The sequence below is a fragment of the Sus scrofa genome, chromosome 7 (genome assembly GCF_000003025.6).
Source record: "Sus scrofa isolate TJ Tabasco breed Duroc chromosome 7, Sscrofa11.1, whole genome shotgun sequence".
NCBI lineage: Eukaryota > Metazoa > Chordata > Mammalia > Artiodactyla > Suidae > Sus > Sus scrofa.
Window position 1 is genome coordinate 112,817,438 of NC_010449.5, and position 16,583 is coordinate 112,834,020.

The 16,583-nt window shown below is 49.4% G+C and overlaps 1 protein-coding gene across 1 annotated transcript in view; it reads left to right on the plus strand.

The window, feature by feature from the left end:
- C7H14orf159 (chromosome 7 C14orf159 homolog) overlaps positions 1 to 16,583 on the plus strand; it is a 108,529-nt gene that overhangs the window by 63,719 nt on the left and 28,227 nt on the right. Inside the window, 2 exon segments of the mRNA XM_021100082.1 lie at positions 10,987 to 11,173; positions 14,195 to 14,331. Of these exon segments, the coding sequence (XP_020955741.1) occupies positions 14,222 to 14,331 (110 nt within the window). The 5' untranslated portion in view covers positions 10,987 to 11,173; positions 14,195 to 14,221.

The window sequence follows — 16,583 nt, forward strand, 5'->3', positions numbered from 1 at the left end:
ATTTAGAAAAAGAAATCAAAACTTATTAATAGTTTACATACCACACAGGATTCTCATTTCTAGTCCTGATTTTACCCACGACTAGGTGTAATGCCTTGGAGAAAATGTTTTCACATATTTTCCTTCTTTCTTTTTTCTTTTTTTTTTTTTTTGTCTTTTGTCCTTTTAGGGCTGCACCTGCGGCATATAGAGGTTCCCAGGCTAGGGATCGAATCGGAGCGACAGCTGCTGGCCTACACCACAGCCACAGCAGCGCCAGATCTGAAATGCGTCTGTGACCTACACCACAGCTCACGGCAACGCAGGATCCTTAACCCACTGAGTGAGGCCAGGGATCGAACCCGCAATCTCATGGTTCCTAGTTGGATTTGTTTCCGCTGCGCCATGGTGGGAACTCCATGTTTTCACATATTTTCAGGCCTTGGTGTCTTCTTTGGAAAACCAAAGACAGTGCCAATGTCAAAGGATTTTACTAAGGGCACATATGTGGTCATTACTTAACAAACAGTATATAGGGGGCCAGAGATAATGAAGAATTAGGTGAACTTCCTTCAAGATCTAACTCTGGAATTGAGCTCCGAATGAGGTGAGGGCTCTGACTATCGAGAAGTCACGTTCCAGGTGCTTGTGTCCTCATGTTACAGAAAATCCAATGCAAATTGGTTTCAACGTAAATGGAGTTGATGGACTCATAGAACTAAGACATTCAGAGGTAGGGCAGAGTTTGAGATGCTCTGGGTGTTGATAATGCCATCAGGGCTGCAGTTTTAGTACTTGGTAGTGCTTCTAGTTGGTACTCTTCACGTGTCAGTTTTACCTACAGGTTGGCTTTCCTTATGATCACCCCGGTGACAGGGTCAGTCTGGGCCTCCCATCTACCTCCCATCACCACCATGGCCTTCTGTCCCCTCTCCTCAGGGAGAGTCTGAAGAGCCATTCTGATTGGCTCAATCTAGGTCATATGAGCCAATCCCTGCACCCAGGGGCGTGGAATTGTGTGATTGGCTTAGCTTAGGTCACATATTCCATCCCCAGAGCTACGGAAGCACATGGCTCCCCAAGTGGAAACGGGGGTGGGATCTGGCAAGGTTGCAGCCACCGTGCCCTCAAGAGGGAAATTGCTTTCATAAAGTAAAAAGGATGGACGAAGCTGTGGGTGGGAGCAAACCCACAGACTTGTTGGGGAGAGCAGAGCCTTCTCCTGAGGGAGTTGTGAGAAATGGAGCATTTGAGGGGCCGGTGCGGGGGGAACCAGAGGGGACCGTGCCAGCCTCTGGGACGTGGGGCCTTGTGTGAGCCTGGGGGTTTCACAGTAGCACACACCCACACCACCAGCAAATTCAGGAAATGAGCCCGTTTCCTTGTATTATAAAAGCTAAGTCTACTCATTAATCAGAATATTCACTCCGCCTTAGAACGTTCAGTGTGGGGATTAGAAGAGAACGGAGCCCACAGCCTGCTGGCTCTGGGGAGAGGTGTTTCCTGTGTTTTCTTGTTTAACGCTCCCCACCGCCCTCGGGGACAGGAGGCTTTGCCCCATTCACGGGTCGGGGAGGGAAGGGCAGGGAAGGGACTTGTCCTGAGTCACTCGGCTAATAGATGGCAGAGGGGAGACTGGAGTCCCAGCGCCTGCTTGACTCCCAAGCCCACAAGCAGGCCACCAGGCTGGGGTTTTCTGTGGTTCCTGAGACTTTCAGTGTCTACCTGTCACCGCAGCGCAGTGGCTGATGACCCTTCTGCATGGTGACACCTGCTTCAGAGCACGTGTGTCCTCAGGTACGTTCGTGGTGCCCAAGGACACGGAGGAATGTGGGAGTCTGGAGGCAGGGGGAGAAGGAGAGTTCTCTTTCCCCATTGGATGGGGTGGAGGGGTAAGGAGAGGGCGGTAAGCATCCTTGTCCTAGTAGCCGTCGCTGTCCTCCTCCTTCCCCTCCCCTCCTCTCTAGCATCTGTGAGAGCTCCGCCCAGCACCTCCATATGACGTCTCCTTGAATACTGCAACTTTTACTAGAGGAACAAACCATGGCAGCTGAGGTCACAGCGGGTGGCTTGTCCCCGTGGATGTTTCTTCTCATCCCCACTTTACAGATGAGTACATCAACCTCTGGGAGGCGGCCCGCCCATCTCACAGGCTGGCAGGTGACGGAGTCAGGATTCGAACTCAAGTTCTGTCTGACTCCAGAGACTGGATTAAGTGCTGTGCTGTGAAAGGTGACCTTGAATTTAGGGAAAACCTTCAGTGTAGCTATCTGGCCTTGTGGACGCCTCCCCTGAGCCCCTTTGTTGGAGTAAACACAGATCCTTGGAGTTCCCATCATGGCTCAGTGGTTAACGAATCCGACTAGGAACCATGAGGTTGCGGGTTCGATCCCTGGCCTTGCTCAGTGGGTTAAGGATCCTGTGTTGCCATGAGCTGTGGTGTAAGTTGCAGACACGGCTCGGATCTCGCATTGCTGTGGCTCTGGCAGAGACCAACAGCTATGGCTCTGATTCGACCCATAGCCTGGGAACCTCCATATGCCGCGAGAGTGGCCCAAGAAATGGCAAAAAGACAAAAACAAAAAAAATCAAAAAAACAAAACACAGATCTTTTCCTGGGTCACCTGTGTACACCGATGTCACCATCATTCTCCCCTACTCCCCACCTCTTCTCCCCTCCCCCAGTACCTGAACAAGCCCCAGAGGAGTCCCTTCCTGTGTGGGCTTCCTCCACCCCAGGAATTTTCTATCCGTGGCAAGTAGAGTGCAAACTTCCTGAAGCCTCAGGCCACATTACCCCCGGGATGATGCTGACACTGATAGTAAGCTTTTTATTTTTTTAAGGCCACCTACAACAAAAACGTGGAGACTGGGAAAGAAAAAGGCCCATGTGAGCAATCAGAAGGTGTAAGGACAGTTGCGGGAGAAGGACCTGCAGGGAAGTGGATCACCCCCCTTTCTTAGGTTCTGTTTTTAGCCTGTGTTTTTCTGAGCAAGTAGGTGCCATGGTGATAGGTGCCATAGAAATAGATAGAGTACACCGCCCAGCGCGGGGCTGCGAGCCAGCCAGCCGTTCCCATGGAAATGCTCCCAGCGCCGAGGAGAGCCTGGGATTCTGCTGTGTTCTGGCTGCAGCAAGGCAGGACCCCTGAAGGGCCCGGCTCCCAGACCTGTCAATCACGTGGCTGGGGAGAGGGCACTACTTTAGGATGGTCCCTTGAGGCTTCCAGCTTTCTCACCACGATCCACGGAGGTCGCTGACAGCACACCCTCCCTTGGAGGGCACCCAGGGGGGCTTCCCTCTGAGTTGTCCCAGAGATGCGTTTATGCAGCTTTGGCTTTGCCCATCTGGGCCAATAGTGGCCTCTGAACCAGCGCTGCCAGCCTTCCCGCACCCACTGCTGGGAGTGCCCTGTCCCCGTCCTGCTTAGATGTGGAACTATCACTGCTTTTATGGAACAGCAATAAAGAGTTTTTACCACTGGGATTGATTCCCAGACATTTGGTGGCCAGCACTACTCATAAAATGAAATCTCAGAGGATCTCATCCAGCAAGCAGAGCAGGGAAGGGCGTAATCAAGTCTGCGGCTGTGGTTTCAGTTTGTGAACCCTCGGGCAGTACGGGCTCAGGCCCAGACTCGTCCATTTCTGGCCGAAGCTTTAATGAACTAAAAGACCCTTGGAAGCAACTGCTTGAGCCATGGCTAACCTTTGCATAAACATCTCTGCATCGCTGTCAGTAGATGTGCGGCAGTGATAAGTGTTGCAGCTTAGCTTGTTTTTATTTGGATTTAGACCAGTTAGTTATATACCTTCTGAAAAACAACCCATATACACACACATGCCTTTTAAACCCAACTGCCTTATGTTAGACCTGGCATAAGAGGAGTACATGTAAAGGACATATGTTGCCATATCTGTCCCATCGCATTTACTTCCACGATGGGGCTTTATCCTGTATACTCGTTTATGCTATCAGGTAACGTACAACTTCAGGGCAGCACAGGTATAATTCTGGACTAAGGTAGAGTTTGAGTCCAGTAATTCTAAGCACTGACCAAGAGAAGTTAATTTTACTCTCAAACACACACACACACACACACACACACACACACACACACACACCAAGGGAATTTTTTTAAAATTTAATCATCAATGCTACTAACTCATGAATTACTGCCTAAGTAGGTACAGATTATGAAAATCCTAATGTTGGAAGGTGCTAAAGTAACACCTACCCTGGCATCCCTGGCATTTGACATGAAGCGATTGAGCTCCACAGCACCCAAGGTGCTTTGCTGTTTAGTTCAGCATGTCTTCTGTGTACGCAGGTGGCATGTCAGGTCATTACTTACACAGCAAGCCCTTCCCCAGCAGTGAAAGTGCACGGTGCCTCCAGCTCCTCCAGCTAACGAGTGGTGCTTGCAGTGACCTTGAAATCAGCTTGTAGGTTGTGCCATTGGTCAAGCTGTGCATTGGTGGAGGGTGGCCAGATAAAGCAACTTCCTGGTTGATCCTTAGGACTTATCCGTGAAACCATATGACTCAACTTTTACTGTTAGTAGCATCATCCCTGTAACCTACATCTGGATCGCAAGTGTCAGGTTTCGTGGTTACAGGAATTTGGTCTGAGCATTGCAGAGCCCCCGAATTAAACAAGCAAACACACGTGCTCTAGTTTTACAGGCCAAGCAAACTGTGAAACAGAAGGGTTTGCCTTTCTTGCCCATAGCAGTGTCATACCTTGGAGTTTTGCCACTTGGTTGGGTTGCTTTATTTGGCTTACTAACTAAAAGCAGATTTGCTTTGCAGAGCCAGGCTCTCAAATCTTCTACAACTCTCTAAGAATGGACATTCGCAGTCATGTTTGGCAGAAAGAGTTTTCCCAAATTTTCGCAGAGTCGTAAAGATAATGTTTGGTCATGTGAAGCATACACTCAAGAAAAAAAGCTTATCTTCCTTTCCCAAGATAAACTCCCTTCCATGGGCCTGGCACAGGAAGGCTGAGTTAGAGAGTATTAGCTGTTTAGTCCAAGATGCACTCCAACCCTGGTGTCACTTTTCCCACCAACAATTTGAAACTAAACATTTGCTGTGACTGTACCTTAGCAATCACGGTTTCCTTTTTCAATTTTAAATTTGTTATTGTGGGAAAATATATATAATACAGAATTTACCTTCTTACCCGGTTTTAAGGGTGCAGTTGAGTGGCACTGAGTACAAACACCCACATGTTATGCAGCCACCCCCACCAGCCCCCTCCAGAACTTTTTTCATCATCCCTAATTGACTCCCTTAATCAGTAACGTCCCCCACCGCAGCCCTGGGCAGAGCACTATTCTACTTTCTACTTTCTGTCTCTATGAATTTGACTATTCCAAGTGTCTCATCGAAGTGGAATCATGTTATTTGTCCTTTTGTGTCTGGCTTCTTTCACTCAGCATGATGACTTCAAGGCTCATCAGTGTGACAGGATTTTCTTCCCTTTTTTTTTTTTTTTGGTCTTTTTATGGCCACTCCCACAGCATATGGAAGTTCCCAGCTAGAGGTTGAATCAGAGTTGTAGCCACTGGTCTACACCACAGGAACGCCGGATCCAAGCCACGTCTGCCTACACCATAGCTCACGGCAATGCCAGATCCTTAAGCCACTGAGCAAGGCCAGGGATCAAATCCGTGTCCTCATGGATACTAGTTAGGTTCATTAACCACTGAGCCACCCCAGGATTCCAGGATTTCCTCCCTTTTGAAGGCTAAATAATATTCCATTGTATGTATGTATGTATGTATGTATGACATTTTATTTATCTATAGTTTAATTTCCTACAGTTTATTTCTTATCATTTTAAAGTTTCAAAGCAGTCACACAGCAATAGGAAAATTGCAAGAGTAGTACCAAAAAAAAAAAAACCCTCTTTTTTTCTTGAAAAAAAAAATTTTTTTTTTGTCTTTTTGCCATTTCTTGGGCCGCTCCCGCAGCATATGGAGATTCCCAGGCTAGGGGTCAAATCGGAGCTGTAGCTGCTGGCCTATACCGCAGCCACAGCAACACGGGATCCGAGCTGCGTCTGCAACCTACACCACAGCTCACGAAAACCCTGGATCCTTAACCCACTGAGCAAGGCCAGGGATGGAACCCGCAACCTCATGGTTCCTAGTCGGATTCGTTAACCACTGAGCCACAACGAGAACTCCTTTTCTTGAACTTTTTGAGAATAAATTGCCCTGATCCTCTTCCTATACTTTCCCGTGTTCTTCTATAAACAAAGGTTCCCACCTAACCGCAATGCAACCACCACACCAGGAAGCTAACACAGATTCCTAACCGCCATGGAATCCTCAGACTCTGTCCAAGGTTTGCCAGACATCACAATAGCGCCTTTCAGCACAAAAGAATCCAGCTCAGAGTCACCCGTGCATGTAGGGATGTGTTTTAGTCTCCTGCAGGCTAGAAGATCAGCTCCTCTGTCTCTCCTTGACTTTCGTGACCTTGACACTTTTGAAGATCAAAGACATTGTAGAATGTCTGATGAAAGTTTCCCCAAGGTCAGATTCAGGTGATGCCTCTCCGGCAGGAATATCACATCAGCAACTGCTTTGTGCCTCTTGCACCCTGCCAAGGGCTTCACCATTTTGACTTGTCCTGTACTAACGATGTGTACTCTGATCCCGCAGTAGCGGTGGTGTCTCCTAGGTCTCCCCACTATAGAGTTAGTCTTTTCTGCTTTGTAATTAATGAGTATTGTATGGGGAGGTACTTTGGAATAGATAAATATCCCACGCCTCATCAAATGTAATTATTTTTTATATCTGGTATGGTGAATTATACTCCATTCCCATCCTTATTTATTTTAAAGCTCACATCAGAGTTCCCATGGTGGCTCAGCAGTAACGAACCTGACTAGTATCCATGAGGATGTGGGTTTGATACCTGGCCTTGCTCAGTGGGTTGAGGATCTGGCATTGCCACAAGCTGTGGTGTAGGTCAAAGATATGGCTTGGATCTGGCGTGGCTGTGGCTGTGGCGTAGCCAGCAGCTATGGCTCCAATTCGACCCCTAGCCTGGGAACTTACATATGCCACAGGTGCAGCCCTAAAAAAAATGAAATAAAATAAAATAAAGCTCACATTATCCTTAATTGGACCCGTGAGAGCCCTCCAGTCTCTGTCCTTTCCGGGGGGCCCATCATCCTCTGAGCACGTCCTCACTGTCAGCCGTGACAAGATGTCCTTGTCCCAGTTCTGGAATCAGCCTTTTCTCCGAGGAGTCTTAACTCGCTGTAATGGAAAATGGTATTTAGAATCCAAGATCTGGGCAGTAGATGTGCTCATTCCTATCGAGATGTTGCTGCTCCCAGGCAAGGCTAAGGAATACATGTTTCGCTGTGTGTCCACCCACACATGTACACAAATACACTCATTGCCCTCTGATACCATGTGCCAGGCTGCCATGCCCCAACCCTCTGAAGAATCCCCTCCTACCCTGATTGGGCTGTGACATCACAGGCCAGGGCACTGTCCCTGGGGATGTCCTCCTCATCACTTGGGTTCTGACCCCCACTTTGGACCTTCGTGGCTTCGTGCCCTCCAGCCCCACCTTGGACTCCAACCCCTCCACTCCACTGAGTCACTTTAGGACTGAATTGTTTAGGAAGAGACGTAGAAGGGACCACATCAGCTTTGGTTGAAAATACTTGTACTGCTAACAATCCTTTGTATATTGGGAGCAGTTGTACCCGATCTAACAGATAAATAATACTCATCATGACTGCCGGCCTCTCCCCAGTCTTGTCTGTTGTTATTGTAACGAAAAAAAATGTTGTGAAATATTTTTGTAAAGCTAGGATGCCTTCTTCCTTACGGCAACATCTATTTTGCAAATCTGCAGTTGTATTTATGCCGCCACCAGCAACTCTCTTGGCAAACATCGAGCGACTCCCACCACGAAAAGTAATGAGTGAGGACAAGGTCTGACACCTCCTTATTCCATGCTTCCGTTATCACCTTGTAGGACTCTGGCGAAAGGATCAGAAACCGGAAATGGAATTTCGTGACACTGTGAACTGCCTGTTTGTGCATATGGAGACCTCCCTGGCTAGCCTTGGACATCAAGGAAATGGGCTGTCTTCTACTATTTTTTGTAGCCCCTCAAGGTCAGGTCCTACCTGGGATCTGTGTACATACGTATGCAGTGCTCCCTGTGCTTGTTGGCTGACAGAGCTGTGACAGCTTCATCATAGCAATAAAGGAAAAACAGCATAGGTTACACAATCTGATGGATGCCTGTCGGGCTTTATCCTCCTTGACCTCTGTGACCAAAGACGGCTCCTTGAAACACTTGCTTCTTTGGCTGCTGAGCCACGTGGTTTTGCTCCTACCTCCCTGGCTGCCTCGTCTTGGTTGCCTTTGTACATCCCACTTGCTCTGCTGTCACTACCCCCGACAATGGACGTTTGTTGGGTACCTTCCATGTGCCTGGCACTGTTGCAGGGGCTGGAGGACGGCAGGGAATGAAACAGACGAAGACGCCTGTCCTGGCAGAACGGAAGGGAAACAGAAAACCTTCTGCCTTGTGTGTATATGGTCCCCGTCCCCCGTTACGGGCCCAACCTCCTCTGCTTCCTGAAACGCGCTGAGCACTGGCTGGGCCGGCCGGGCACAGGGAGGGTTAAGGCAGCCTGCCTCCTGCAAGCTTCCTTTCTGGGAGGGAGGCCTTCCAGATGCTCATCCCTCTGGCCTGGCCGCCCCTCTCTTCTGCCAGCCTCCCACTTCGCCCACCTGCAGCCAGAGCCATCTTCACAAAAGGCAAGTCTTGCCAAGTCACTCTGTTGCTGAAAACCTTCGTGATTCCCCATTGCTCTGGGGATAAATCCAAATTCCTTCACGAGCTGGTCTCTGCTCCCCCTCCCAGCCCCTCCTCCTTGCATCGGATTCTCCAACAGCTGCTCGGGAAGCTGGTCCCTTCCTGGTGCCTCCCTGCCTTTGCTCAGGCTGGGTCCCGGCCTAGAGCACCCTCCCTCCCCACCCTTCTGCTAGGCTGACCCCTGCTCTTCCTTTCAGTCCCCTTGCCGCCTCCACCTGCAGTCCATGTGGCCCTCAAGCCCTCAGCAGGTGCAGTTAGAGTTACCTATTTAGGTTCCTGCCTCTCCCTGGGAGACAGACACAATGGTAATTGCGTGTTTAATGTCTGTCTCCAGGGATGGTAAACCCTCTGTGAGCGTGGGCTGTGGATGTCTGCTGCCCACTGTATCTGTAGCACACAGGGCTGGGCTGGCGTCGTAAGAGTAATAAACATACGCAATGTTTCCGCAGGGCTACCTGGGAGCGTGGGGTTAGGAACTGTTCTCAGAACCTTACCCATGCCTGCTAATTTAATCTTTACCACAGCTCAACGAGGTACGGCTGTTATTGGTCCCTGTTTGCAGGTGAGAAAACAGGCACAGAGCGGTTAATGATCCCCTCTTAGGTGTATGTACAGACAGGCTTAGAATCCACACGGTCTATCCCGAAACTGCGCCCTGGACCACAGCACCTGTTGAAAGGACGAAGGATGGACTGGGCACCAAGCAGGTGACCCTGGGCACCAAGCAAGCCCTCGGTGAATGACAGGCACCTAGGTTGTTATTATCATTGAGTTGTCCATGCTCCCAGGCACACATGCCTTTTTTGTTTGTTTGTTTGTTTGTTTTTTGTTTTTTTTTGGTCTTTTTGCCATTTCTTGGGCTGCTCCTGCGGCACATGGAGGTTGCCAGGCTAGGGGTCCAATCGGAGCTGTAGCCACCAGCCTACGCCAGAGCCACAGCAACGCAGGATCCAAGCCGCGTCTGCAACCTACACCACAGCTTACGGCAATGCCAGATCCTTAACCCACTGAGCAAGGCCAGGGATCGAACCCGCAATCTCATGGTTCCTAGTCAGATTCATTAACCACTGAGCCACAACGGGAGCTCCAGGCACACATGTCTTTTAAATGGGGATAGGTTCCCTTTTACTCACTTCTGTGTACTCAGCTTACCCCACACGGTCGCAACTAAATAAATATTTCTTGAATGAGTGAAAATACTGAGTGACCCAAATCCTTAGAAGTATAAGGAATAATTTATTTTAGCATAATTTTTTTTCTTTCAAAAGGACCTGATTCTACCTTCCTAGTAGATATTTAAATTAAATTTTATTCTTTAATTAGGTAATACTTTCGGGTTGTGCTTCTCAAAGTTGCAGGAAAGATTAACAGGAGAAATATCCTCTTCCTGCAGGGCCACTGCAGGGCACAGCTACATAAAATAGCGTGGCAGCCACTGCTCCTGCTCAGCCCCCTGCACCCAGTTTCCTGCTCTGCCGGTGCCACTGATACCAAGCTCTTCTCCATGCTTCCAAGAGCTGGTCTAGTGTTTCCACAGATGGATTGTGGGCTTGTAATTCAACATAAATGTCTTCACTTCACCTTTTCTGTTTTACATATTTGGGAGAGTATTTCACTTGAGATGCATAGAGTAAGACTCATTCTTTGGGAAAGTTACATATTATCTATCTGGGGTCTGGGCAAATGGTATGGATGCGCCACAGGTTTAGCTTTCTGTCTATTTAACCAGTTCTCCATGTATTTCATCAGCCTCTATTAGGTTGTTTCTAAATTGTTTCTATTACAACAATGCTACCCCATGCTCCCATTATCGCACCCACTTTTTGAACACGTCAAGAGGTTACATTCCCAGAATTGGATTGCTTGGATAAAGCAGAGGAATGACTTCGTAATGGTAGAATTTCAATCATCTGTGACAGGCATAGGTGAGATGTTTTACACTGGAGTTTTGGTGTGTCAGATCCTGCTAAGGAATTGATTGCCACGGACCCTTCTCTTTGGTATATTCGATGCCGGGGAATGCTATCTGTGGGTTTGATAGGTGGTTATTCTCCAAAGTGAAAAGAAAGACCTTACAGCAGAAAGGTGGCATCTGTGGAGTATGACCAAGGCTCACTGATGAGTCCCATCTTCCCTCCGTTCTAGAGTGAGACCTCTCTGGGCAGCACAGCACCTGGGCCACTCAGCAGTGAGTTCATGGAGGCCCTGAGAAGGGTCCGTCCACAAAGAAATATGTTTGAAGTTTGGCTCCAGAATCACCTTGTGGGAAAAAGGAAGAAGGTCACTGCTGTTCCTGAGACCCTGAGGATGCGGTTCCTGTTAACCCCACAGGGTAGATGATGGATGGATGGATGGATGGATGGATGGATGGATGGATGGATGGAAACACAGATATAGATAAGTAGATACTAATGGAGCAAGCACGAATATAGACTTGCTTTTGAATTTGGGTCCTACCACCCTCTATTTAGGGGACTTTAGGTGACTTCTTTGACCTCCTCGAGCCACATTTTCCTTGTCTACAGAGGGATTAACAATGTCTTCTTTGTGGGCCGGTGATGAGGAGCCAGTGGTTATAAACCAGTGAGGGTTATAAACCAGGAAGGGCCTTGCGCAGTGTTGGGCCCACCATGGTCTCCCCTATGTGGTTGTAGCTGCTGTCATTTCTATTATGACATTCTTGGCAGTTCCCTTCGTGGCTCAGCAGTTAAGGAACCTGACTAGGATCCATGAGGATGTGGGTTCCATCTCTGGCCTCACTCAATGGGTTAAGGATCTGGTGTTGCCATGAGCTGTGGTGTAGGTCACAGACGAGGCTTGGATCTCTCGTTGCTGAGACTATGGCATAGGCCAGCTGCTGTAGCTCCAATTTGCCCCCTAGCCTGGGAACCTCCATAAAGCAGGTGCAGCCTTAAAAGCAAACAACAACAACAAAAAAACCCCAAAAAACCCCCATGATGACATTCTCCAGCATTTCTTCGGCAGGAGCCAGTGACCATGTACTTCATGCCCTCTTTGGTCTCTGCCTTCAAGGGAATGACCCGGTACGGTGGAGGTTCTTGGCCTTCTTTTCCTCCCAGCATGCATGGCAGGTAACATTCAAGTGCCTGGCACACTCCCAGCATGCATTGCACAGGGCAGCTACACTCATCTGTCTCCAGGCTAGGAAAGTGATATTGTTATGGGAACTACCTAGATATACTTAGGAGTTCCCGTCGTGGCTCAGTGGTTAATGAATCCCACTAGGAACCATGAAGTTGAGGGTTCGATCCCTGGCCTTGCTCAGTGGGTTGAGGATTCGGCGTTGCTGTGAGCTGTGGTGTAGGTACAGACGCGGCTCGGATCCCGTGTTGCCGTGGCTGTGGTGTAGGCCAGAGGCTACAGCTCCCATTAGACCCCTAGCCTGGGAACCTCCATATGTCGTGGGAGTGCTGCTAGCAAAGAAAGAAAGAAAGAAAAAAAAAAGACCTAGACACACTTAAATTTATATTTACAATAAAAATAAAGAAACAACAATAAATAAAGGAAAGAAAAAGCAGTTACCCTCAGATTGTGGCCTTCTGGTTATAGTTTATTTGCAAAACACCATCCTACTTGCATCTGCTGCCTTGTAGAGTAATAATGGGGGAGGGGGAGGGCTAACAGTTACCTGAGGGTAAGGGTTAGGGTTAGGGTTTGATCCCAAGGCCTCATTGCATTGGGTTTGGGATCAATGCCATCCTCTCCTCCAGATATGAGGTGAGGACCATTATCAGAAGGGTCTGGCCACTGTCCCCAAATGGTTATAGAATGGTTCTCTCTTTGGTCTTTGCCGAGTGCCTGGCCGAGGTGCTAAGCCTTCCACCATGACCCCAGAGAAGCACAGACATCCAGGACCTTAGCTGGTGCCTTGGCTGCTTGGCCTCGAGGTGTCAGGCCTGCCAGGCCCAGGCATGCTCTCTCAGTCGGCCCAGCAGGCAGGCACAGGCTTGACCTGACAAAGCAGCTGCTTTAAGCCTCCGTATCATCAGCGGGGGTATGGAATCCAGCCTCACCTGACCCTCCCAGCACCCCGCCCCCAGCCCGTGGGGACGGGCTATTCCCTCCTCTGTGCCCCCACAGCACTTGTTCCCGCAGCTCTTAAAGCACCTGCTGCCAGCTTAAAATACCTCTCTACGCCTTTCAGGGCAGTATCTTTCATATTTTGTTTGTTAGAGATTTTATACAATCTCAAATTCTTCACCGAAATGGCCGTGGGGGTTGCATGCTTTTCTCTCTGTGAGATTAGAGTTTAAAACACGCATTGGTGGTTTGGAATCCCATTGGGTTCTTCTCTGTAGATAGAGTTGTGGAAAATCAGGCTTGTCCAGAACCTTCACGATGGACACTGCCCTTAAATCCTGCTTTCATCCCTTCTGTGGTCAGTATGTCATTCAACAAGCACTTATAAATGCCCACTTTTATGCCAGGCACGATGCTAGGCATGGGGTACATTTAGATAAGGAGGACATGGGCTGTGCCTTGGAGGCCAGCGCAACACGGTGGTCTAGCGCTAGATTTTGTTGGGACAAAATTCTTCTAGAATATAAGAAGTCAATTTATAGCATAATTTCCTGGAGCTCTGAGATGATCTCTGTATTTTAAAAAGTGCTGTAATTATTCATTCACCAGAAATCTGTGGACTTCCCGAGTGGCTTACGACATTCACCAGAATCTGTGTAAGACACTCTGCCTCTGGTGGTGGGAGGAGGGATATAAAGAAGCAAAAACAAGATCTCTGCCTTCTAGAACCTAAATGCAAATAACAGAAGTCACATGAAGTCAGAAAATCCGGCCTGTTCACTCCTTTGTGGTTGCATGTGACATTCATTCATTTCTCGGCTCACTCATACGTCGGTTTGGTGTGTGCTGTGTGCTTAGGCTGTGATAAACGCTCTGGGGCCTGTGAAAGAGCCCTAAGTCACGGCCCTGCCCTCTAGGCACTTGGGGTCTCCCCAGGATAGAGAAAGGGGGTTCAGAGTCAAGTAGAATATCAGGCCAACTGTAACTCCAAGACCAAAAGCAGTGGCTCGGAGAATAGGTCAGGGGCAAGCCAGCGTGGTAGACGATTCAGAACCAGTTCTGCAGAATGGAATGGGAGGATGGACATTCCAGGCCAGGGGAAGGGCATGAGCAAAGCTCTTGAAGTGTCAGGAATTTCTCGTTAGAAATTGAGATATGATGGGGGTGAGGTGAGAACTTGCTCCAAACAACAGTCACCCCAGGGCAAGGCCAGGAGCAGCCCTGGATCGGTCAGGAGGTGGTCCTGATGCAGAATCTGCCACCTTCCGGGGAGCTGTGCTTTCTCATCTGTCCTCTCTGTCCCCTCACCCAGATCCTCTGTGACTCATTCGAGGCTGACATGACAACCTTCACACTCCCCCTGAAGTCCTGCCTTCCCTCTGCCGTGAGGAATTTGATTCTACAGAAGAAGACAAACATCAGAAACGTGTCCAGCACAGCTGGGGATGAGTGGGGCTAGATGTAAAAAAAAATTCCCTGGAAATACGAGCCATGTAGCCCCAGGGACTCCTGAGGCTTCTAGTTTCCACTCTGGAGACAGAAGGCAAGAGCAGAATGAGCCAGTGCTGGTCACTGCTTCGCTTCCCAGAGGAGCCGACCTCGTGGACCAGACTCAGCACCACCCAGCCCTGCCTGGTCCCCACGGCCCCACAGGGAGAGTCGCCAGTGACCTCAGATCAGGGAAAGGTTTTCCTTCCTGGGAAAAATGCCCCAGATTATGCCACATGTTATCCTGCTTTTGGTTCGGACCGAGTGTCCGTGTTTGGACCGTCGTGAATGTCTGCATGGCACCCATCTCCCCACTGTCACCCAGGAGAGACCCCAAGGCTCTCAAAGCTCCTGCAGGAGAAAACAGGTATCACAGTTGCCACTGATTCGGGTCTCAGCAGCATTTCACAGCAAGGACAGATTGTTCTGGTTATGATGGAAACACCGCAGTTCAGGGCAGTTTTCATTGTTGAGGGACCTGTCTGGCCTCTGTTGCTATTTACGGGCCAACAGTAACCTATTAACTAGTAACAAAGCACCCTCACACCTAGTGGCTTAAACCATAATTCTGCACTGAGGCTGGGCTTAGCGGGTGGTTCTTCTGCTCCACGTGGCGTCTGCTGGGCTAGCCCACCAAGGTGGCTTCTTCCTCCCGCGTCTGGAGTGTCCCCTGGGACTGGCTCACATTTCTCTCTCTAGGAAGCCTCTCCAGCCATGGAAGCCAGACTTCTCTACGGAGTAGCTCAGCCCTTGGTGGGAGAACCTTCTAAGAAGACAAGCCTTAATTCACAAGCACAAGGCTTTGCTTGCATTATGCCTCCGAATGGCCTGTTAGCAAAGCATGTCACGTGCCCCAGGCCAGATCGTAGGGGGAGGGGCATCCAGGGATGTGAACACTGGGAAGTGTGCTTTGCAGAGAGTCAGCAAGTAACAGTGGCCCACAGCCCTTCCTACCCGTGATGAACCAGCAGGTGCCAGCTTAACCAGGTCTATCTCTGCTCGCTAGACCCTCGGGGATGGCCAGGGAGCAGCGTGCCTCCTTCCTGGCCATAGCAGTGGGCAGCTCTCTAAGCCCTATCTGTTGACTGAAAGTAATCATAGAATCTTCTCCCTCGGAGCTGAGGTGGGGAAGGTCCTGGCTTCTCCACCAGGAAGGCAGCTCATTCTATGGAGCAGCTGTCGTGGTCCTGCTTGGGGTGGTGTCTTCTGGGGCTTTAAATCAGATGAGGAACGTGAAAGCCTTTTGCTTTTTGTTGTGTTTTCTCTTGTTATTAAGTTTTGTTTTAGAGGAAAACATTGCTTTTTTGGGTAAAAGGACTCAGAGGACTCACTTCATTTCTCTCCACAAAGAAAAAGCTCTCTCGACCTTAGACGGAGCCCGAGAGACTCAGAGGACACAGAAATCGCTTCAGACCATAAAGTACCCTCCCCTCGGGTGTCTACCGCCCCCCTCCGAAAGGACACCTTGGAGCCCTCTATTCTGTCCTCTTACTAATGGGAACAACATGGGACTCTCTGTGACCTGCAGTGGAGATGAACAAAACCAAAGCCAAGTGCCTGCTGCCGTCCATTTAATTAAGAAGGGAACAGAGGTGCCTTGTGCATGTAATACCATGATTTATGTTATTAATCCAGTTTGCTCTCGAAACAGGCTTCGGTGGTAAGAAAGGGGCGGCCGGGGAATGGGAGGCCTCTGGGCTGGCTAAAGTCCCTTCCACCTCATTCCAGATTATTTTTGGAACATGCTGGGCTGGCTTGAGACATAAGCCAACTTCCTTGGGCTTTCAGCAGCAAGGGGCATCCAGTTTGGAAAGTCTGTAGCGTTGGCAGGCACTGCAGGTTTGAGGTGATGCCTTCCGGGCAGGAACCGGCCCCAGATTTCCCTGCAGAGGCTCGCATCTGCTTCATCACACCACGTCCAGGAGGAAGGTGCCGGAGACGGTGGTGAACCCGTCTTAGGCAGGCCCTTGCCCACAGCCCAGTGACCTGAGCAGGGATCAGGGGTCGCCTGTCTGGGGCTTGAATCCTGGCTGTGCCACATAGCAGCTCTGTAACCCTGGGAAAAGCACCATCTCTCTGAGCTTTTTTCTCCTCTTGTATAAAATACAGATCATGATACATATACATCACTTAGCACAGAGAGCCTGGCACCTAATAAGCACTCAGAAAATATTAGCTGACAAATATGATGGCAGGAAGGACATGTCCACATG